Source organism: Mugil cephalus, chromosome 7 (genome assembly GCF_022458985.1).
Source record: "Mugil cephalus isolate CIBA_MC_2020 chromosome 7, CIBA_Mcephalus_1.1, whole genome shotgun sequence".
Taxonomy (NCBI): Eukaryota; Metazoa; Chordata; class Actinopteri; order Mugiliformes; family Mugilidae; genus Mugil; species Mugil cephalus.
In genome coordinates this window covers 18,981,995-19,007,230 of record NC_061776.1, presented here as the reverse complement: position 1 = coordinate 19,007,230, position 25,236 = coordinate 18,981,995, and the positions used below count along the sequence as shown (strand labels likewise).

At 44.8% G+C, this 25,236-nt stretch overlaps 1 protein-coding gene across 3 annotated transcripts in view; it reads right to left on the bottom strand.

Annotated features, from left to right (window-relative positions):
* The window catches only part of epha4b (eph receptor A4b), an 87,145-nt gene that overhangs the window by 40,153 nt on the left and 21,756 nt on the right, over positions 1-25,236 (bottom strand). For all 3 annotated transcript variants that reach the window (XM_047588620.1, XM_047588621.1, XM_047588619.1), the window contains exons 4-7: positions 24,547-24,654; positions 23,804-24,155; positions 5,445-5,600; positions 96-431 (exon numbers count right to left, since the gene is read on the bottom strand). In XM_047588620.1, coding sequence (XP_047444576.1) covers positions 96-431; positions 5,445-5,600; positions 23,804-24,155; positions 24,547-24,654 — 952 coding nt within the window. The remainder of the gene's footprint in view (positions 1-95; positions 432-5,444; positions 5,601-23,803; positions 24,156-24,546; positions 24,655-25,236) is intronic.

The following is a 25,236-nucleotide window of genomic DNA, read 5'->3' as shown; positions in this document are numbered from 1 at the left end:
AGTGTAGTGTAAATCCTAAAATACACAACACAAACTTTTTTGTTTTGTGTTCATAGTCCAATTCTGTACCCCTGGCATTGCGCGCACGTTCTCACCTGTCTGCGACGTGGTGACATTTATGACAACTGTCCCTCTGGGCGTTGGACTTAAATCAGACACTCCGTTTTGGCTCTCCACTGTAAAGCTGTAGTTCGAGTCCGGCTGCAAGTCGGTGACCAGCACGGTGGCCGACGAGAGACCGAACTGCCTGGGAACAAAATGGACGCTGCTGCCACACGGTGTGCACTTCCTGCCGTCCCCAGAGCACTTCCTGCAGTGGAGGCTGTAGGTGATGTCTCCTCTGCCTCCCGAGTCTCTGGGCGGAGACCACTCCAAGGTGACGCAGGTCTCGTTCACCGTTGAGATGGCATTCTCTGGAGCAGATGGAGGACCTGAGGGAAGGTTATGACACCTTTTGGTCAGTCGAGTTAAGTCTTATCCAGTCTGTTGGAGAATGACTGGATTAAAAGTGAAGATGACCAAAGTAGTATCTGTATTGTAACCTTCTCTGGGACTGTGGGGTCATTGGTCAAATACCCTCTACATCCATGGTGTAGGTTCCTTCAGCAAGGAGCTTCCTGAATGCCTCTCATGGCTGCTCTAAGTGTGCCCACCTCTCTTTGTGTATATAAATGGATTGATTAAATGATGGGATTGAGTTGCATGTGTTCGCACAGTGTATCCATGACCAATAAAGTTTATTCACAGTCACTATTTATCCTATTTAGACAGTCACTTAAAGAAGAATTCAAATCTATGCAGAGATGTGTTTGGTAAATGCATTCATGCCAGAATAAGGACCTGCAATACCCTAAATGCAACTCCACCACCAACAGGTTCAACAGCAAGTGACACTGTGAGCTTTTAATGTAGCCATGGGCCTCTCGCCTAAGGCAGGATGTGTAGCCGGCTACAGTGGTAACTAGTGGTAACAAGCTCTCTCCTCAGCTCCCTCAGAAACCACAAAATAATTTAGTTGTTGTTGTGGTTTCTTACATATTAAGTAGTACTTTTCAGATATTTTAAACATATCCTGATGTGTGAAATCTGAGGCATTAAATGCATCTCTTTTTGCATCGCCACCATCCATAGCATTTGGATACTTGCTGGCAGTGTTCTTCTTCTTCTCCTTCACTGGCATGTCACAGCTACCAACGGCTGGCCAGTGGAATACTGTGAAACGTTGCTTCATACCATTACCCGTGGTCATAAACCCCACAGGGTACAACAGGTTTTAATGAGGTGAAACACTCAGCTAAAAGTCATCCCAGCATGTATGTATGTGGTAAGGAGCATCGTATTAGCTGAACAAGGCCTCTGCTGAGACTTTGCATCACTCCTTATCAGTGCCAGTTCTTTCTTTACAGACTAATGGAAATTTCTCTAAATGTACTTTTTTTTTTTTTTTTTAAAGCGTGTACTGTGACGCTGTTCATTTCAAATTAATTGTGGTTTCTATTAAGACCTGAATTCACACCGATTAAATTTAAAATTAAACAACCAACTGGCCAGAGTTTGGACACTTAGCGTGCTATTAATGAACAACTTTGGAATGGACAGAGATGAAAAGAGTCTGGCTGATTTTAAGTGCGAGCGTAATAAATTAGGTCTCATGTCCAAATCCTTCTTTAAAGAGAATTCACATGACGTTAAATAGTTTATGCTTGACTGCAGAGATTTTTTTCTTCTTTCATTTATATGAAATTACCGGCACTTTGGACCTGCACTGCAGATAATAAATAGTAAGTGGACAATGATCTATGGAAAGTGCCCCGAGTAATTGTCTCATGAGTCAGGTACATTTTATGATTTCGGGTGGCTCATATGACTCTGAGCTTAGCTGAAGTGATTAGTGTTTCACAGAGTCAGAGCCCAGAAAGTGTGTCAGTCATCACTCTCAAAGACGCTGAGAAACAGTGACACTTTATTACACCTTTAGACTGAATATGTTCATGTTGACAGACCAACCTGAGACGTCAAATTTTGCTTTGTATCTTTTATATTCACATCCTCATCCCCTTGGAGGCATGACAGCACATGTGTTATTTTGATATACTGTATTGTGCAATAGTTTTACACTCACCAAAACATTATAAAGCAAAACAGCAGCTTAATGGTATAACATTTTAACTTTAAGAACTTTACCAAAGCTGTTATTATACTGAGTGCAATTCCTTTTAAAACCACAAATGTTTGGACCTGGCATTTGTGTGAATGTTACTTAGACATATGTCACCTAAACAGTGTAAGGTGTTGACCTGGCCTCCAAATTTACGACTCAATATTGACAGAAAAACACAGAATTGTAGACCTTCATGGAAGGAAGAAAAAACAAAATTTCTCATGCTCACAGATTTTCGCATGGAAGCGTCCTTTTGAGCTAATACAGCCATGAGTCTTGTTGTGAATGATGCAACAAGTTTTTCGCACTTGGGTTGGGGATGCTCTGCAGTTATGTCAGGTACGTTGGATGGTGAACGTTGATGGACAGCCATTTTCAGGTCTCTCCGAAAATTCGGGTTTTAAATTGGGTTTAAGTCAGGGCTCTGGTTGGGCCATTCAAGAGCAGTCACAGACTTGTTCCAAAGTCACTCCTCGTTATTGTAGCTGTGTGCTTAGGGTCATTGTCTCGTTGGAAGGTGATTCTTCCACCCAGTCTGAGATCCTGAGCACTCTGGAAAAGATTATCCTACAGGATATCTCTGTACTTGACTGCATGATGCTGCCACCACCATGCTCCACTATTGGGAGTGTATTGGGCAGGTGATGAGCAGTGTCTGGTTTTCTCTACACATACTGCTTGGAATTAAGGCCAAAAAGTTCAATGTTGGTCTAATCTGATGAGAGAATCTTATTTCTCATAGTCTGGGAGTCCTTTGTGTGTTTTGGCAAACTATGCAGGCTTTCATGTGTCTTACACTGACGAGAGGCTTCCGTCAGACCACTCTGCCATAAAACCCCGAATGGTGGAGGGCTGCAGTGACGGTTGACTTTCTAGAACTTTCTTAAAAAAAGGCTTCTGGTCGTCCCAAATGTCTTCCATTTAAAGATTATGGACGCCACTGAGCCCTTAAGTGCAGCAGAAATTCTTTTGTAACCTTGGCCCTGCCGCAGTTCTGTCTCTGGGCTCTTCGGGCAGTTCCTTCAACCTCTTGATTCTCATTGGCTCTGACATACACTGTGTCAGAGCTGTAAGGTCTTACATAGACAGGAGTGTGTGCCTTTTCTTATCAAGTCCAACCAGTTTAATTAAACACAGCTGACCTCCAATGAAGCTGTGGAAACATCTCAAGGATGATCAGAAGAAACCGACAACTCCTAAGTTAAATATACGAGTGTCACAGCACTTACATCCACGTGATATTTCAGTTTGTTTCTTTTAATGAATTTGCAAAAATGTCTACATTTGTGTGTTTTTCTGAACTTAAATGATTTTAGCAAATGGCTGCAATATAACAAAGAGTGAAAATTTAAAGGGGGCTTGGATGTTTTCTGTGCCCACTGTATATTGTATATATATATATATATATATATAGTATAATTCATTCTTCATTACTTTTAGTTTGCTTTGCCTCCCCATTTTGTTTAATTCTTAATGCAGTCTGTTGTTCTTTTAAACTACTGTCCCTGCAAACTGTTTACTACTTTTGCATCACATTAACACTTTTCACCATCAAACCAGTAGAATATTTTCCGTGGGAGTTTAACTGGAGTTTGAAATCAGCAGGGGTCTGGTCTGTGCTGCTAAGGGTGTGCTGCTTTTTGTGGCGCTGAAATGATGAAATATGATCCCAGAAGTCCCATTTAAGAAGCAGATCTGTGAGTTTAGACTAAATTGCTGTACGTTATAATGCGCTGAATGAAGTATGATCTGTGAACATTTATCAAGGTGGCGTAAGATAACAAAGAGAACTGCACCCAACCTATTCTATCTACGTATGGTTTCTTTTCCGCTGGAAGACCAGTTTTAAGTATTATCACATCACTTGCAAGAAGCGCAAACTTCCAACACATCATCAGGTAAGCCCTTCACATGGTATTCATGACACAGGGGAACCACTCGAATGGAAATCACTGATTATAGTTGGCCCCAGCACAGCATGGCTCGCATATCTCAACCATATGGAAATGTGGCCGTCGATGCCCATTCAGAATGACATCTCATCAGGTCCTGGCTGAGGAATTATCCCCGGGGGGCCGCCAGCAGAGCCTGGGACTTTCCTGATTAGCCTTCCCAGTGGCGAGCCTCTCTAAAGTGCACTTGGGAAGGAGGGACAGCTGGGCGTAGGGGATGGAGGCCATGCTGGGCATAATTGAGGCTGTCGGTCATAAAACTGCTGAAAGGGTGTGCTGACTGATCCAGCTAATTCTGTCTTTTTTCTTTTTCTTCATCCCCCCCACTTCCCTAGGTCACACTTAACTGTCCATCATTGGCGTTGCTACTGATCAGCCTTTTATGGCACTTAGATTATAAGCCTCTGATCCACTATTTCCTCTGCTGTTCTATTCTTGTCCTGTGTCTTTAGTGTCATTCTCTATGTCGCTATGACTAATTCCTTCACCTTTTCTTCTTATTTCCCATTTTTTCCCTGCCCCACTCTTCCTAGTGCTCCTCACCATGCAGGAGAGCATGGGTGTGCGGCGCCCATACATATTTGAACAAACCGTTACTCATTTCCAGCTGATAACACCTGTCACATCTCACCTGCTACAACGATTAATGAGTGTAATCTACCATAACCTGATAATGGGTTTCGGTGTGTGTGTGCGTGTGTGTGCGCACAAGTGTGTGCTTCTGCATATTTCTTTGGTCTCTCTCTTCCGCCATGTCAGTGTCCTTTCCCACCCCCACATCTCTCCGTCTATCTCAATCCATCTCTTTCTGTCCCTCTCATACGCTCAATCTTCCCTCCTCATCCTCTCTGCTCTCCCTGTCTCTGTACACGAGGATGTAGTCCAATCCCTCTGGCGGTGTGTGTGTGTGTGTGTGTGTGTGTGTAAGAAAGAGAGGCAGACAAAGGATAAGAAACATCATCAGCTTTCCACCAGTGTATCACCCATATCAGCGTTTTCATCTGAGATGTCCATGGGTTGTCGCTGCACAACTGATAAACATGGATGTGTACATGTGTGTGCGTTTAATGAATGTTTCTCTTGTGTTGTGTAAACCACCAGCGGCCAAGGAAGAGGAAAACGCACGGAGGTACAAAGCATATAGAAAAATTAATAATTAGAAAGCAGCGGTGAGAATTCTTAAAGATTCTTACATGAGTAAAAACTCATTAAATGCAGTGTAATCCAATAATTTTTAAACCGTAAAATGTAAACTTTCTGTAGCAAATACTACAGCTGATAATCATAACATGTGTGCGTTTGAATGTTTTGCCCGTGTTCGTGTAACTCACGTGTGCAGGCCATAGAGCGTGGGTCGGTCTCAGCGCGGTGGAAACCTTTCTCGCAAATGCACTCGACGGCTTGTTCCTGCGGCGATGAGCTGTGAGGAGGACATTTGGTGCAGTACGCATCTGTGGCCAAGGCTTTGTATGTTCCCGGTCTGCATGCTGGAGCAAGAGGAGAAGGTAAACACTTAGTGAGAGGATGTGCCAGCACTGAAAACACATGATGAAAACTTAAGGCCTGATTTACTAAAGGTTTGCGCGTGCAAAGACGTGACACAGCTGATCCACTGAGGGTCGCGTGTATAGAGCGCGTTTGGCTCAATAAATGTGGAGATACGGGCGTTTCTGACAGAACGCACACAATATTGGGAGGAGAAGATGCAAATAGAATATTTAGCGCACGCAGTGTGATTTATCAAAGCTGAAACTGATTGCGGTGACTGTTGCTTGCGCCTATATTTAGCGCGCTTGAAAGCCAAGTCTTAACTGGCACAGCAACGGCATAAATGGCTGCGGTTATTGTTGAGAGGAGGAGGCGCAGGCACGACGAAAGGCAACGGAGACGACCAGTCTTTTCTGCTCGCGCCAACATTTTTGGAATGACAGAAGCAAAAATAATTGCGACGTGTCGCCTGTCCAGCAATTCCATTCTGATGCCACCTGTTTTATATGTTGAGGATTTATTATGAGCGATTTCTTTTTCCTTTGTTCTTCTTCTCATGTCTTGCCAGCTTTTCTTAATTTCATCCGGTGTTCTTCTTGTTTTCCCTACAGCTCTGACCTCCCATATTGCGTTTCTCCTGGTTATGTTAATTTTCTTTTTTGCTGCAACTCCAAAATATGTTTGTTTATTTGCCTCTTGCACTAACACCTCCAATTCCATGGCTCCAAATTTCATTTTGTGCTTTCGTTCACTCTGCTCTCCCATATTCTCTCGCACAGACACCGACAACACGCACAATCTGCAAGCTTGCGCACGCAATTTGGCACCTCTAATTTGGGATCTTAGCAAATCAGGCCCTTAGCGTTTATTAGTGTTGTACACAGAAAGGTCAAAACCCATGATTTCAGCATTTATATTTCATACTACAACATCATTGCTGTTCATACAAAATAGTTTCAAAAACCCTTTAACCCATACAAAAGTTCTTAATAGATAATTCCACATTTCGTAGATTTGGTCCTCCATTTCTGTCAACTACTACGAAAATACAAACAATACAAGCAATCAAATGGCCACACTCATTTGTTCAATTTTGATTCACCACATTTAGCTTGAAAGCGCACACTTTTTGTGCAATTTGTGATAATTATAGACATTCTGGGTGGATTTTGCTTCTAAATAAAGTGACTTGACCAATTTAGATGTGTCCATTTCTAGACCTGTCTGATATGTAGTTACGTTGCCAGATTTTGATTTAAGGAGGATGGCCCAAACCAGGAATAAAACAAAGGTTGTACAGTGATAAACCGTGATTATCCTTTGAGCCAGTATGAAAATAGAGTAAAAGAGGGAACAAAGACTCAAAATGTACAAAACAACACAATGCCAACAGAGGACTACGGATACTGAGGTCAAAAGAAGTGCCGTGCGGCACCCGTGGCAAAGAACGGGAAAACTGAGTTAATATATTGTGACATTAGGACTACGTGCGACTGTGTTACGGGGGACTGAAGGCCGGCGTAACCACAGGGTCGTATGGTACAATAACACAGTGCAACAGCAGATCAACTGTCATCCCTGTTATATAAGCATTAGATCTTCGGGCAAACGAGGGGAACAGAAATATACAGCCGCAGTCGCGGCAATAGCCTCAATAACATAATATGAGTATTGCTATGGCTGTTACAGTGGCTGCATATTAGTCATTATGTGAAGTCATAAAACTGGGGAGGGAAACGTGTGATACCACTCAACGGGAGCAGCAGGCTGAAATAGACTGGGGACTTGAATGATTTCCCTTTTGCATCCTAGGCAGTAAAATGGAATTCCTGACTTTCCCTTTGGTAATCTGAATATAGATTACGTGTGTATTTATTTATACATTCATAGGCCTGGTATTCCCGTCCTCGTAAGCCTTTCTTTTCTGCCTCGGTGGTAAATGGTATTACAGTGCACAAAACCCTATGTAAGGAAAATGAGGGCGTCTCAAATGCAATTTGATTGATGCCCTGTGTGTGTGTGTGTGTGTGTGTGTGTGTGTGTTGGTGTCCATATGTGTGTGTAGGTTGGATCAATGATGCGACACATTCCACCAGGTGCTGATTGCGTGTTTGTGTGCCAAGCGCTTGTGTGCGAGAAGGTGTTAAGTATGCAGCGTGTGTGTGAGCGCCTGTGTTCGACTGCTGATTGCTTGTGCTGCTGGTGAAGGTCACGGATTTAATCAAGCTACACGTCACTTGTCCCGGAAAGGCTGTATATTATCACACAAACGCACACACACACACACACACACACACACACACACACACACACACACAGATGCATGTTCAATGCCATGGTCAACCCACGGATAGCGGAAGGGAAAAGTGGCCTAAAAGTTGTGTGATTTCTCACTGTGGAGCGAAGTTCTTCCACCTGGATGCTGTGCTCGCTTGCTTGCATACAGACAGTATTTTTAGGCAAATCATTCATCATAGGGGAGCAAAGTCCACTAGCACAATCCCCAAAAGACCCGAGAGAACACTGAGAAGAAAAAAAACGATGTGTGTAGATTTGAAAGTGAGAGAAAGAAGAGAGGAAGAAAGAAAGAAAGAAAAGGAAAGGGAGTGATAATTCTCAAAGGGTTCTCCTTCCTGACAGCTTCCAAGGTAATGGGTGCCTATGTGCTGTGCTGTGCTGGGGCCCGTGTCTGTGTGTGTGTGTGTGTGTGTGTGTGTGTGTGTGTGTGTGTGTGTGTGTGTGTTCCTGTTGGCTGGGCTGTAGCAGTAGGGTGGAAAAGCAGCTTTTCTCCTGGGACGTTGCATCCGGAGAGTCCTGGCTCCAGGCACTGCCCAGCCAGAGAGGCACAAAGGACCCCGTCGCTAGAGGACAGACAGGGCACCCCATGCCAGGCCTGGCGTCCGCACAACAGCCTGATCAAAAAGTTTCAGCAAGAATGGCGGCTTGGCTACTATGAGTGGAGCTTCCTTCTCCTGATCTGCTGTTTTCTACTTTGCGTTTCCACCTCTTGCTCGCCGCTCCACATTTTCATCCTCTCTTCCCCTTTTCCATCGCTCTCTCGCTTGCGTCCCCACTTTTCTTGCCTCTTTTTTTTTTTTTTTCTTTATTCTCAAGCTACTCCCAGCCTCTGCCCCCATGGGAAATGTGTTACTTGACTTGGTTCCCTTATGATTAATGATTTACCATAGATATGAAAAAGGGACAAGAAGGCTGAAGCAGCAAGACGGTACCCGCATAAACATTCACTCGCACACGAGGCAGACACACACGAGAGCAAAAGTTTAGACACAAAAAAACTATGTTCGAGAACCAGGAGCTACATTCGCGGCCGACAGTGCTGAGATATGTGTATGTGTTCCTCCTAAAGATAAATAGTGGCCTCAGATCCAGTGTCTTATTAATAATTCATCTGGTCACCAGAGAGAGTCAGTGTATTTATGCCAATCGATAGCTCTTAGATATGATATAGTACTGCTACTCAAGACACACCCTCAGTCACCACGCACTGATTGAGACGGGAACAGCCCCTCTCCTTCCTTTGGGGAAACACTGCGCACATGAGCTGACTGGGTTCTGATCTACTCTGTTTTTATTTCTTTCTTTCTTTTTTTTTTACTCTGTCCAGGCTCCAAAATGTCTTTATTGTTATTAACCTCTTGGAATATGTCAGAATATATTCGAGTTTCTCAAACCACAGGGAAATGCTGCATCGATCAATATAATCCATGGATCAAATTATTACTGACTGTTTAGATTATCAACTTAGGTTCACATATATATATATATATATACACACTAAACTATACTAAACCCACGGTTCCATTATAGCGGTATATGTCGCAGTCTCAAGTGGAAAATAATTGCATCAGGAATTGGTGGGGAACAAATGTATAGTATACAATTACCCAGGCAATGACTTCAGGGATTGTTTTTTTTCTTTTTTTTTTCAATTTATTTGTTTCCCTTAGTCATCCCTCGTGGGGACACTGTCATTTCTCTGTATTTACCCCTTCCATTTGCTCACACAGCAGTGGGCTGCAACGTGCTGTGCCTGGGGAGCAGCTTATGGGGGCTACATGCTTACTCAAGGCACATGGACACAGCGGGACGGAAACCTGTGACCTTACTGTCGCAAAACTGCTTCTCTAGCCACACATAAAAAAAGGGGTTCGATTTGAATGGTTAATTCCACTGCCCCTAGTTAATATTAAGATTTTATACCAAAGAACAAATAAGTGATAAATAACAAGTAATAAACAAAGCTGAAAATCCTATAACCAAAGATGAAATCATTTGCAAAGCACTCATGAATGATACATACGACCCTTACTTTCTGTGACCCACTTATCTTAGTATTTTTCAAAAATCTGACGGTATCACGGTATATTATGATATTTTTTTGTCCATGCATACTCACGTGTTCACAACATTTTCTACTGGTTGAATTAATGGAAGGGGGAATTAATGCAATTCCACACTAGCAGTAAAGCAGGCATGTTAGCACTGCCTGCTGATGTGGAAAGCTCGGAAAAATAATAATAAAAAAAAAAATAGAATAAAATGTTATCAAGATGAAATAAATAAACAGGGACAATTAACAGTTTCATTTCTTTCGACATATTTATTCATATTCAAACAGATTTAAACTGCTATTTCTGTAGTGTCAATAGCAATACAACCACCTACCGTAACCGTTGGTTGCGTGCAACTTGTTTTTTTTCTCATTCATAAAATGGAGACATTTTCATGGATAGGTCATCCAAAACGGGGACTTTCCCCAGAAATTGGGGACGTCCGTTCTCCCTAAACAACAACCGACACAGCCGCAACACAGTCCTCTCGTTCTGCCGCTTCATTTTTCAGACCTTTCCATCCTCACCACGCCGCGCAGTGACACAGTCGCACCATGCGTGTTTAGATGCGCTACACTGAAAAGGTCGGGTCTGAAACTGGATCTTGTGACGCAGCATTAGGAACATTGTGTAATCAAATGCACCAGTATGCAGGTATATAAAAAATTCATGGCATAACGAAAAATAACTACCGGTATTAGGTATGACACAGGTACCCAGCCCTGGATGAATATATTGCTCACCTTTACACACATTACAGTTAATTTGGATCGTATAGTTCAGAGGTCACTTGTACACACTCATGGCACAAGCGTAACAGGAGGTAGAAAGTAACATGCACAAGAAAGTCTGTATTTGACCCCTCCAGTCAGTCCCATATATTTTCACTACATTTACGTGTGAAAATATACCTCATGCTCGTCTGAATAAGAGAGGCCGATGCTTCGGGGAATGTATTCAGCTAACGTTCAGCGGGACCTACATATTTGGAAACAAGCGCAGAGAGAAACACAAACCCATATCTCATAGCCGGAGTCATTACACTCTAATTACATTCAACCAGGCGGCTCCGTATGTATGCAAAATCACATCCGCTGCATGTTTCCGAAACAAACACTCTCTGTGACTGTGAGCGCCCTCCTCTCCTCCGCTCCACTTTCAAACGCTCCTACTAGTTTAACTGCTAATTGCTCTGTTCTCTCGCTTTCTGTCGCACTTGGTTCAAGTCAAACATTGGCTCCCTGCCGCCTTTACCATAAAGGGCAGAAAGAGGAGAGGACTGTGTGTGTGTGCGTGCGTGCGTGCGTGCGTGCGCGGGGTAAAGTGAGTGTGTACGAGTGTGCGAGCAGGAGTGTGTTCGGTTGGGAGGGGAGTTGTGTAAAGCTTGCTGGCCCACGGGAGATGAGCTCCATAATGGTCACCATGGCAACAGGCTTTCAAGATGGAACCCTTCGAGTACCCCTCGAGTGCCACAGCTCCCGGAGCACAGAGCAGCCTGTGTGTGCGTGTCTGTGTGTGTGTGTGTGTGTGTGTGTGTGTGTGTGTACACACAGGCGTTAGTCGAGGCCAGCTACTTAAAAATTGAAACATCAAGCGTCAGTGGAGAAATCTGACAAGATCGAAGCTGACGTCCTTTACGGCCACCGGGGTCGCATCTGTACGCGTGTTTGTGCTCATGTGTACATACCCGTGAAACAGGCTTTTGGTTGAACTGGCGTGTTGTGATACCAAACCAACTTTGAGAGCAGATGTAAGAGAAATATTAAAGTGAGGAGCTTCTAAAAGCTGAAGAGCAGCAGGATAACCCGTTTGACTTTATTAACTCAAAGTGCGTTTGTGTCGCCAACAATTTCCCTTGTTGATAAGTGGAAGTAATATGTGTGGGATTTCTTTATTTATTTATTTATTTTATTGCGTGCAATATGAGGTTTTGTTAAATCCAGCAGAGACCAGAGCAAAGTGTGTGTGTAGGATAAAGATGTCAGCATCAGGGTCCAGCCCCCAGCTGGGATCCTCTAATCCCTAATCGCAGTTCATAACAACCTTTAAAACCATAATATTCACCATTACTACTAATCCTGCTAAACACACAAGCACACACGCCCACACTGAGACACACACGCGCAATATTCCCGAGCAAGCCTTTTAGCAAGTATGTTACATTCGCTCTTTCTTCCTCCCTACTTACTTTCTTCCAAGATAAGAAACATCATTAGAAAGAAGGAATGCGCATCATTTAGAGCGAGCGACTTCTGGTCAAGTTGGAGCGTGTATAGAGAAATAAACCATGGACATACCACAGACTTGTATCGACGGTTATGCTAATGAGCATGTTTGTTTACCAGCGTGCCGATATTCGGTGCAATAACAAATCAACTTTAATGACCGAGTCCAGTATTTGTAGACTTCATGCTTGGCCACGCGCAGCCAATTTGACATAACTTCTGACTTAAGAAGAAAATCTGAAATTTAATTCAATTTCAAAAAAAAAAGAATTCCGACCTGATAAAAATTTGGACCGAGTTTTCTTGGCCTGCCGTCGAGGATAAAAATCCACCCAAGAGCAGGTGTGAGAGCGGTAAATACATTCCTATTGGAATGCCGGTCTGGGTCAGATACCGTGGTGTGTGTGTGGGCATTCGAGGGATTTGGCTGAAAGAAAAACACTTCATATTTAATCACTGACTGTGTTTTAATAAGGTTAATACTGTCTAATACGTCTACTTTATTGACACAGATTTGGAGGTGGTGTCTTAAAACTGGGATGTCTTATATCGAGGACATCTTGTATAGCAATAATTACTTTTAAGTGAATGCTCAGAAGCCACAGACCCCCACGATACCTGACACCTCAGGACAAATCCTTATTTTGTTTACCGCGTTTTATGAACTGCTTGGACTCGTACCCCCACACACGGACCAGGCCAGATATGAAATAGGTTGTGATGTCCGGTACATGAAGCACATGAGTACACTCTGACTGCTTCCTGATCTACTCTCCGTCCTCTGGACACCAGCCAATTACTGGGAGCGGCCAAGGGGAACCACGGGATGAAGCTTTCCCTCTTCCTAATTCTCTCCATATCTGTCTTTCCTCTGTTTCTGTTTTCCCTCGCTCTCTGTTTTCCCTCCTGTCAGTCCGTCTCTGTTTTTCTGTCTCTGTCCTCTGCGTCTTTTTTTTGCTTCCTCTTCTTTTGCTGCTTTTCTCACCATCTCTACTTTGTGTGTGTGTGTGTGTGTGTGTGTGTGTCTGTCTGTCTGCCTTGGTGTGTGTCTTTATTTCCCAGTGGGCTGTCTGTCATACTTTGACCCTGACCTTCTCTAGAGCTCCTGCACAAATATTTACTCTCTCGCTGACAGGCACACACATATACACAAACCACTCAAAAAAAAAGAAAGAAAGAAAGAAAGAAAAAAGAAGTCATGGGGAGAGGGGGGAGCGGACTCAATTTCAGCGCAATTAAAGCAAACACACATCTACAGACGCACATTCTGTGGTAGTGGTAACCCAAGCCGGTGGCTCCCTAATTTTGAGTCGGGGTGATTATCTCGCAGTCTAAAAACAGATTAAATAGACACCAGGTGCATGCGTGTGTTTCTGCTTCAAAGAGGTCATGGACGAGGGACGGACAGGGAGAAAAAGAGGGAGAGAAGAAGAAGAAGAGGGAGAGAGCATGACAGGCCCATAGAAGTCTGTTGGGAGTTTGGTTCACAGACCTGAATAACTTATCCTTCAGTCTGTTTTGCCATCAATATAAAAGGCCAGAAGAATGAAAAGATCTCCTTTTGAACACAGCCAAGCAGAGCGACGCACACGCACACACACATTTAAACCTCTGCTATTACCACATGCTTATTTTTGTCTCATCGGCACACGTACTTCCAAAACCACAGACCCATAACGCCATCATAAACACACACAGCCCTCTCAGACACACACACCACGGCAGTAAACGTGCCCACATCAGCCGGCCCCGTGACCAGCGGAGTGTGTGTGTGTGTGTGTAGGAGGAGCAGTGCACCTCCTTTCTTCACCCGCGTTATTTTCAGTTCATCACTCTCAATAATTCATTCTCTCAGGCAGAGGAGGAAAGGAAAGGAGAGCCCCGTGCCTTTCCCTCTTTGTCACACGCTCGTTCTTCCTCCGTCTTGCCCGATGTACCTGTCAAGTGAGGGGCCGTGTTGTTGCCGTCCTTAATCTGTGGGTGGCTGACTTTTGGCTAACTCGCGGTTAAAAAACCAACCCAAGTGGCTGCCCTTGTTTTTTTTTGTTCTCACCGAAGGTAGAGGATGACAGAGGTGACGTTTGTCATTTGCATTTATTAAAAATAAATAAAAAAAGGTAAAGCAGCAGCAACTGCTAAGAAGAACGACACTTAAGACTGCAGCCTCGCTCGAGGTCACGCCAAAGAATCCAATGAGTGGCTTTGTGTGTACACATTCCGCAGTGCACAGCTTTGTGAATGAATCCATATTTTTGCTCCCGCGCACTTCAAGTGGAATCGTCCACATGACACGTACAGGGCTGTATTTTTATGTTTTCATATATGAATGAGTCTATAAACAATAACAATTCCTTTGACGCACCTCCTTGAGCTCCAGGCACCCATTCAGACTGCAGGAAGTCGAGGGTATGACACACAAAAGAGCACCCACTTGGGATAATTGCTCCTGCGTGTTCCTTTTGGTGCTCTCTAAAATAAAACCCTGCAAAACTCGGTCCTGCGGAAGCTTTTCACATGACTATCAACAAAACAATTAGATCTACGGGCAGACCTGCTTACGAAACAGACTCGAAAGGAAGTGACACTCATAGACCTCAATGATGCACTTTTAGCGCAGCAATGCAGCTGGCTGGCAGGCAACCATGAAGAGGGGAGGGACGATGATTTACGCTGCTATTTCTGGCCTCGTTTCTTTTCAGCTTTACTTAAAATGACTAAAACTCTGGCTGTATATTTGAACTGTGTTTAACAAGAATAATGTTCCTAGAACTTTTACCATTTACATGGAACATGTAGTGGCCGCTCCTAGTCCACATAACTGTGTTTTAACTTATTTTACCAACAACCACAATTCAAAGGCAATATAAGAGCAGATAAAGAGTCAGCACGGTGCCACCAGCGGTCACGATAAAACCTCCACGTTGCTCCTCTGTCCCCTCGGTTATCGACACAGAACAACTATTTCTTTCTATACAAGACAAAACTCCTGTTAATTTGCAACAAGCGCAGTGTTGCTCTCTTAAGCCAAGCATGCAGACACGAATGTCAAATCCAGCAATTAAATCGCAACAAATTCAACAGTATTTGCCAAAATTTCAAAGTGTAACATCTGACTGTAACTCAAGAAATCATACAGTCTCAACAAATCAGCCTTCCACTGATAAACGGCGCTTACACTCTTATTCACCAATAATGGGGCAGAACAGTCCATGAGTAGAATGGTCTTCCTCTAATGTAAAGGTATTGAACAGGGGGTCCGCCGAGGTACTGAAGGATGGTCACAAAATCTATGGTTGATTGACATTTTTCACGTATTTTTTTTAAAATACACATTAACATGAATCCAAGGTATTTTAGTTAAGGGATAAGGGATTTGCATTGAATGCAAAATGATAATAATAATGTGTATTTATAAGTAGCACTAAGCTAAGTTTAAAATAGAACACATATAGTGGGTAGGGGGTCCATACTTAGTCTCTCCATCAGTTTGGGGTCCTTGGCCTGAAGAACGTTGAAGCCCCCTGCTCTAACGCCCTGACCATGCTCAGAAAACAATGACTCTGTGATTAATGAATGTTGACCATCAAAGGTACAGATGCCGTCTGAAAGTGTCACTCACGCAGAATGTAAAAGAAATGTGCTTCTTGTCTGCGTGTCACATTTAAACAAATTAGGAGACTTGACTTTATGAATTAGTGTCAATTAGATGTGCAGATGATGAACAGAGTCCTAATCACTGTCCATGATGATAACCAGGCAGCATCAGCAGCTTCAACTCCAGCTGCTTTAGCTCGAAATCACATAACATTGCTAAGTTTATGCGAAGCACACGCACCACTCCATGCTCCAATGCGTGAAATGAACAAATTTCAGATTAAAAACTGACGCCCACGTCCTCTTTCCCAAGGAAAAACAATCACAGACCTAACCCCGCGTTGTCCGTGCTACCAGCTGTACATGTGCAGGAGGAAGGATGTTAATAAAGCAATTTGCAACCATCTTTGTTAGCCTCAATGGACCTCCATGTGTAGTGTTAGTGTGGACAGGGAATCTGAAAACTGTTAAAATGATTGTCCATGTGGTGATTTATTTATTTTTTTTGTATGGGGGCGGATGTAGTCTAAGTTCCTGTTGTTCTCAGAGCAGCAGCATGCACCTGTCCACTGCACAGAAAGAAAACAAATCATCACCGGCAAACACATTTAGCTACCTACGTAAGGTGTTATTCATAGGTTTTATACTCACAGGCACTGTTTAAATTGCCAGTCTACACCTTTAATACTACAGCAGCTGATTTAAACAACAGTATTTCAAACTGAAATCAAATCTGTCATATCTCGCATCCGGCTCTGAGTAACTCTGTCCTTTGTTGTGGCCGATACTGGCGCTGAAAAGTCTGTTTGAACTCTGTGAACAGTTTCTTTTGGCTGTGGAACAATAGCACAGCTGTAATTTGTACAAAAGCAGCAACAATAGACTTGGACCACGGCTACATCTGTGCGTTGCGGCTGAGCATTGACTCCCGTGCAGCACTGGTCCAATCAACCTGACGCGCTGGTCGTACATCTGGAAGCCATCCATAAACTAGAAAGGGAGTGAGGGCGGGCATAAGGGGAAGGGGTCAATGGCTGCCTTCCTGTTCCCGTGTTTCCTGTTCTACAGACCCGCTGGCCGTCTGCATGTCTCCTCCGCTCGCACACAGGCACCTTTCTGGAAACTCTTAAGATTCTGAATGACGAAAACTCGAGGCTGATTCAACAAATGTGAAAATTATTAACTTTCCCATGAGTGCACATATGTTTATCCCTAACTGGAACTCAACAGCATATGGAACGCAGCCAATTAGCATGAACTGTACCCAAAGGAGACACATTCTCCCCTCTATTCTCTCTCACTGCTCCGGTCCGTGGGGAATAGTGCTATATAAGGAGGAGTTGAAACATGCATTAACAGAGTCTCAGTCCTTGGCCTGCTTTTCCCTGTTTTCTCCCAGGGTTTGCTCACACAGCTCAACCCACTGCACCAGACTCAGCTGAGCCACACAAGGTCCTCCAAAGCCACCTTTAAGTCCTCGGGTTTTGTTGTGGCTAACACTTTAGCGGCGCAAACACCACCTCTGTACTAAGGGGGCTTTCGGCGACTCGGCTCGTGTGTGGACAGTGATCGGCCACGGAGAGAGAGGAGCTGAGCTCAGAGACTCTGTGTGAATCGACATTATCTGGGTCAGTGCTGTGTGGGTATGCAGACGGGAGCGCGGAGGATCTAGCGAGAGCCTAAGCCTTTGTGATTTCGCGTCATTTATTCAAACACAAAAGAGAGAAGATGAGCAAGAGGGAGGGGGTGGGGGGGTAGGGATGGAGTTTAGGCGAGACACGTGAGATAAAGGGGAACATGGGAGAAAGGGATGAAAAAGGTGGCTGTCGTTAGCCAAATAAATGAAAAGTGAAGCCAGACAAGCAGAGCAGTAGAAATACACGCACTGGAAGAGGCAGGTAGAAGAGCAGATGACTGGCCTTTACGTGGCCCATATATCCGTTTGTCCTTTAAGAACATCTGGCTTGTAATAACAGCCTGCTGCCTGACACTTCAACGGCTTAATGCCCTAATGCCTGCAGCGGTGTACACACACACACACACACACACGCACTTACATACACCGTATACACACAAAAATCTCTGTCCTGGCTGTCTAAATCCTTCTGTTAGCCACCCACTAGCTTCCTACTCACACCTTCGTACTCTCAAGCTCCCCGAGCTGCCACCAAGAGAAGACCGAAGAAACGCGAGGACCGTGTGCATGCGTGTGTGTGCGAGGCTAAAAGAGAGAGAACATGCTCCATGAGGGAGCCCTTGACCTTCAAAAGTCTGTATCTGATCAACATAAAAATGCTCAGTTTACCCGCGTCAACTGTCCACGTCGCACACTTCTGCTGTTGAGGAGAGGCAATAAAGAAAGGCAGGTTCCCTACTGAGAGTTCGGCGCATGCACACACACACACACACATCCCCGCACACAAGCTCAATCTCTTTCACAGGTGAGGACATTAGCCTTTCCCTCGTCTGTTCCCCACTCAGACCTCTCATTATGAAAGGAGACTGCAATCCTCTTATGTGACATAAAGTGTAAAATTCTATTGTGTGTAAGTTTTTGTACGGGTGTGCACGTGCGCGACCAGTCATTCCTTCCCTGAATGCTTCCCAGAGCGTTTCTTTATGTAGCCCTCGCAGCACGTGTATCATGTAACATGTATTTTTCTGTACAGAAGTTTTCCTGCCGAGAACAAAGGCTTTTACTGTAATTCCTAGCCCGCTGCGCGCCGGTCAGAGCCAGACCTGATTGACTGAACGGCTGAGCAGGAGGCCTTTGATTGCTGCTCACGATGCGCTGTTTGACCAGCTTTTTTGTACATCCCTGTGCCTTAGGGGGACACATTTTTACATCTGAGCACTTTGATGGCTAACAAATACTTGATTTTCTCCGTATAAGCTCAACAGTAGCTGACCAGGCAGCCTGGCATCAGATGAGACAGGTTAGCCTCATGAGCACCTGTAACACTGTGGCACGTTTGTCTCACAGACAGTGTTGCCACAGTTACCTTGAAAAAGTAATCGGATTACTACAGCAGCTGCCAACCCCCCCGTCGTCGCATGCGTGACATAAATCCCAGAGACGCAAGAAGAAAGGAAAAATATAATAATCTGTAACGCACAGTAACTCGGATAAGCAGCTTGATTACTGGTTTGGAAGTAGTAACACATTAAATCACTTGTTAGTGGGAAAAAGTTGTCAGATTAGAGTAACGCCTTACAAGATGTAACACTATGAGTTTATTTTAGAGGTGCGTGTAGGTGGATTTCATTAGCTTTGAATAGTTTCTCGTCCTTACGCTTAAAGCCATCTGTGGGCAGACTGCTGGCACAACACGAAGCCATTCTTTCGTAACTCATGAAGAAATTCGACAAAACACGATTTTGAAAATGTTGATCTGTCACTTCAAGAAACAGACATGGATTTGATTATTTTTTTTTTTTATCTTTGTGTCTCGTCTCGGGAAGCAACAGATAACAACAAATAAATGCCTTCTGCAAACCTGTAGCAGCCTGGAAAAAAAAAAAAAAAAAAAAAAAGTTGCAACCTACTGTGTCTGCATCACAGTGTTCCAAATGAACACACAGCTGATCAGACAATTCGCGCATGCAGTGATTCACACTTTGGTTTTTCGTCCAATTTGGGAAGTGAAAAGAACAGCGGGCGAGCCGAGAGGTGTCAGTATTTGCTTTGAGGAGTTCTTCTTGTTATACTGAGTTCTTGCAGAGAAATTAATAAGAAAGGAAGGAGGGGACCATCGGACGGGTATATCCAGCAGGTAGACAGACACAGACAGACAGACAGACGGACGTGTCATCCTGACCCATATTACTTCTGCCCACTCAGAAAGAGAGAGACAGGAGATGAGAGCAAAGCAACTTGTGTCGAGGTGACAGGTGTCTGTCCTTCTTCACTCCGTCTCCTCCATCTCTCAGGCATCTGAGGCAGTAATTGGTGCTGTCAGACACACACAGAAGGACAGAACACACAAACACACGCCCAGTCACAGCTACACGCGCACGCACGCACACGCGCACACTCCTGCCCTTCAGCGTATGCCCCTAGGGCTTAAAGCAGGAGAGGTTTGAGAGGAGTATTCACTACATCCCCTACCAGCTGTGAGAGACAGAGACAGCAGGAGAGGGCAAGGGAGCACAAGGTGGAAACGGAGGGATGGGGAGGTTGGGGGGGGACGGTGGCAGACAGAAACAGAGAGGGCAAACGGCAACGGAATGCACAAAAGACGGAGAATAAAAGGGGCGAGCGGGGGAGGGAGGCGGGGGCCGCACAGACACCGACCGGCCTCCGCCAGGGGTGGAGAGAGACGGCGAGGAGCGACATGGGTGTGCAAATGTGACAAAGGCAGGACGAGAGAGGGCGTGTGTTTGAATAAGTGTGTGTGTGTGTGAGAGAGAGAGATTATGTAACTCCAAAGGTGGCAAAAGGGATGAGTGTGATTCCATCTGACTGAGCAGAGAAGTCATGGCCAGCAGGGCGACAGCGTGTGTGGTGCACAAATAAGCAGTAGTAGTAATATTAAACAATTAATTTCAGTATTATTCTTAATAACAAGTGCAGTCAGACAGTTGCCATTAATTATACCAAACCACTGACTGATCCTGTGTGTTGTAATGTAGATGTTTATTTTGACTGAACCTCACATTCACCGTTCTGCTGCGACAAATACGAGCCAAGCGTTTCTCAGTCCGCCTCCTGTTTGACTCATGTACCGTACCGCTCCCACCGTTTACTAATTGTCCTTTGTGGAAGCGATGAAAAACGCAATCAAATTTTGTAGTTATTTTTTAATCAGTTACCTCGTGTTCCCTTGGTATTCATCTAATTATTTCTATCCAATTAGACATTTAGTTTTTTATCAGTGGACTCAACTTTCCAGGCAAATTTTATAAAAAATAAAAAAAATTGGTTCTTTGTTTCAAAACACAAATAAAATACTTTCTACCTCTGATGTCTGCTGTCAGGACAGAGTGTGGTACCACATCACACTGTCGACCTCCAGGAAAAGCTCCAGGTGTTGTTTTGTTTTGTTTTTTAGATTTTTGTCTGGGGATGACACTGGGTTGGGCTCCATTTGCCGACTAGTGAGGCCAGAAAGTGTGGCAGTTAATCAGCTTTGGCCTCTTAGTAGGATTTCCATGCAAAAAAAAAAAAAGACGCCTTGCAATGTATCATTTTCACATTGATTATGGTATGACATAATTGTCAAGATGACTGATAGTTTCCGTCTCAGCCGAGCGGTTTGTTTGTGTTTATGTTACTCATAATTAAGACCACATTTCCCCCTGAATCCCATCGTATCCTGCTCCACAGCCAGTCTGCTAATACTTGCGCTCTGTTTATGCTGGGAGAAAAGTCGGTCCGTGTAAGCACCTTCCCTTCTTGTCATAAAGTAATTCACCGCGCTGAATGCAATGCATGGTCCACCATTAACAACATTGCGGCAAACACGTTTAAACAAACTTTGCGTCGGCCTTTAGGGTGAGAGGCGGCGGGGTGGAGAAGAGAAGGATGGTCTATAAATGTTTGATGAGTTCAGACGGAGGAAATAAGGGCTGCTTTGAGGCAGAGGGAAAGATGGTGAGGTGAAAAAGGGAGAAGATACCAGAGGAGATAGGTGAGGAGCAAAATGGGTGGCTGGTGAAGTGCGGGAGGTGGAGAGCAGTCCCATTATAGAAGCAGGCACCAGAGCAAGGTTAGAAAATAGCAGAGGGGAGGGGAAAGAGGCAGAGATTGTGGGAAAAAAAGGCTGTAATTGGAGGTGTCTGGTGTTTGTCTAACACAGAGAGGCTAGTAATGATTCCATTAGCGCTTCACACCGAGAAAGAGAGAGACGGGGAAACGAAGAGAAAGAAAAAGAGACAGAGAGAATGGGAAAAGGGAGACAAAGAGGAGGAGGCTAAAGAGGCCAAGCGACGATGGGGAGACTCACACAGAACAGTAAAAGACAAGAATGAGCATCGGAGCAGCTAAAAGAAGAAAACTCTGAAAAAATTCCAGGCGTCCATTTAAAAGGCTTGCTCACCTGCACGATGAAGATAATTACAAATGCCCCTCAGGTCTTTTCTGTAGCCCACCCCCACCCCCACGTCGCCCCTTCATCTCTTTGTGTGACCGAAAATGATTTAAATGCATTAGCGGAGTATGTTTTCCCTATGGAAGACCTCCACACTGCGTCGGGACGGGAACCTTTTGTTTGGAGCTGATGCCGCGCACTGAGAGGACGCTTTAAAAGCCTGGCCCTTGTTCTCGCAGGGACACATTAGAGCGCAGCGCACTGGGTCGCCGCACTTCTCCGCGGCCTCGCGTGTCTGTTATGAATCTGCTTGTTCAGGACGAGGCTGATTACGGATGCTGGCGCATTAGTTCGCTAAGTGGATTTCGACAATGGGCGCAAGCGATATCAGAACGGTGGCGCGTGTGGGCAAAACGGAACAGACACCAGAGTTATGTTAGACAAAGGGAAGCCTGTCTGAATTTGGCGTTGTTTCAAAGGAAGGAAACCAGCGATGTTTGGCTGATGTACGTGGGACAGCAAATTCAATTTCATTGCTATGCAAATCCTTCCCAAGATCCCATTTTTGCTAATGCTGAGTAGGTGGCACAGACATCCCTGCAGCGCAGGGAGCTTAAATTCACCTGAAAGGAGTTAGAATCTATTGAAAAAATGTTTGATTGTTTCCCGAATAACTGCTCCACCAGAAAATGTGCCTTCAAACAAGCTGAAACTCAAAACTTTCCCTCCTGCGTTGAAGAAACGCCTCTTTTGCTTTCATGTCCGCGCTACATCTGTAGTGGTCGTAACTCGCCAGGCAAGGGGCGCATATAACGTCTGACCTCTGACCTCGGCCTGCCAATAAGACCGTTACCTCTGTACACGACTCCGGAGCACACATGCGTGCACCCACGCATTCTGTAATTGAGTTAACGCTAGCTTGTTAAAACGCTCCTACATCGTTCCGTTTATTCTCTCTGGAGTGATAAGGCCGCAGACTGATGAGGTCACGGAGATCACCGAGGTCGACCGCTCTGCTACGTCAGGCCGACATTAAATTAAGTTTTAATACGTGGGCCGACGCGGCGATGGCAGGCGAACGATCACCTGTCAAATAAGCACCGCTTGTCAATTTACAATACAGACATGTAGCTCAGCTGTCCGTGTTCCGTGATTGAGATGCAGCCAGAGTTCTGCCACAATCTGTGCACATTACCAGCCTGCAAAACTGCGGAGTACAGCTTGTTCTTATTCACTTGTCTCTAAGGCCCGGCTGCCAAGTTTTCCGGGCGCCTCGGCTGCCGCTTCTCCAAAACAACTGAAATTGCATTATGTGCGCCGATTTCAAGTCTGCGCTGATGAATATCTATGATTCCATTTTCTTTTCCGGAAGAAGTGAGCCTGTAGGGGCAGGTGACAGCGTGAGCCTAACACAGCCCGCTCAGTCAAATACATGCATGCACAGTATGCGCACACACACACACGTGTAAGACACACACGCACTGCACACACCATCTGGGGAGTTTTACAACTCAATAATCTGCCTCCTAAGGCATACCTATTCCTCTGCTCCTGCAACACAGCGCACATCAATGAGCACCTTCTCACACACACTCGTACGGCTCTCCTCTACACAGTAAGGAAAGTGAGATATCCACCCCTCCCCCTTTGCAGTGTCGGGAGTGATGACACCTACTTACACACAGACAAACACAAAAAGTGCATACATAACCTAAATATGTTATCTGGAGCCTCGTAATATTCACTGAGATGCTACACACGTGTATTTTTCACTCTACAACGTACATCACGAGCATCTTTGTTAGGTGTTTGCGGTTTGACAAGTGATATCCTTCTCACTTCAGAGCACCAGCTCCCACGAAACCTGTACACACGGTGCAAGTTGCATCCTTTGCTCAGCTACAATAACGAGACAGCACCACGCGCAATTCTCTATTTTGCCGTCTCCGTTTGTCCTTCTCCGTTCCGCGCACATGCCTCGGGAACCCCCCGCCCCACTCACGTTGGCAGATGTCCTTGTTCTCCTCGAAGCCCGGTTTGCACACACACCTCCCGATGGGAACCAGCCAGCCTCCGTCCGCGCTGCAGTACATCTTGGGCGCCTCGAACTCCACAGAGGCATTCACGCACGCGCCGTGGACCTCAACCAGCGCCGTGTCCCCGCCCGTTATCGTGTCGGGGAACTGGGCCAAGTTGAGCACAGTGAGCGGGCACTTCTTGTAGAAGACCCTGACCGAGACCAGAGCGATGCAGGCCCCCAGGTCCTGGAAGGCCAGGTAGAAGCCCTTTTTGCTCAGGTTGCTGATGTCCCTCACCTCCGTGTTCAGCTTCATGACGCGGTCGCCGACGTCGACCTGTGGCGAAAACGCAGTGTATTGGCAGTGTGAGAATTTAATCGGAGCGACCAGAAAGCGACTGCACTTTCAAGACAAAAATAACCTCGTTTGGGGGAAGGAAATGGGAAGATAGCTACGTTTAATTACAACCCCCAGTCAATCCAGATTTAATTCAGCTGGTGGGAAATGGTGAATATATAATTTTGAAATGCCACCCTCCCATTTCCCATCTTCGTCATAAGGTCACAGAATACAAAAATGTTCTGTTTAACGTTTAGTGGTAAAATCTGTGTGAAATCATTACCATTTTTCCTTTAAAATGGGACAGTGAAGCTAATCAATTTATCAATACTCTTTGCGTATGTATACATGCTTATGCTTTCTATGTGTGTGTCGTGCGTACCCATACCTGTGTGAAGCTCTCGTCTGCGGCGATAGTGTCGATCTTGACGTACTGGCTTTCCTTGATGAACCACACGTTGGCATTGTTGGACTCGTAGTAGTACATGTTGAATGTCTGCGAGGCAAAGCGGGCCCATCCGTTATCAGACAAAACAGAACAATGCACATTTAACTGACACAGATAAAAATCAAAGTGAGAGGGTCTGTCCAGTGTGCAATTTTAACGAGGCCTCCGCAGCACTCTCCTCAAACCTCGGCCAGTCTGTCTGGACGGCAAGTCAGCAACACTGTCTGCAGTTTTAACAAAAATGCCGCTCCACACTGTGTCACAATAACTCCACTGCTCAATCATTCTGAAGATAGAATGAGAGCAGAAAGGGTTCTGAGGTGCAGTGTTACCAGAAACAGGAATTTATCTATCAAAGTGTGCTTTCGTTTGCGTGTTGAGTATCTGTAATTGACATATAAAATGACAAAACTGATAATGAAAACGACCTTTTCCTGCTCTGCAGGGTAATGTGATATAATGTTCAAAACAAGCACGCATTTCATACGAGCTGTAATTACATTACAAACAACACCTACCACGTTTTGACAGACAAAACACTGCGGGGGCAACAATTGTTCCAATCACATTAAATGCTACATTTAATGTTTAAAGTGGCTTCGTGCACTTAACAACACAACAAATGAACTT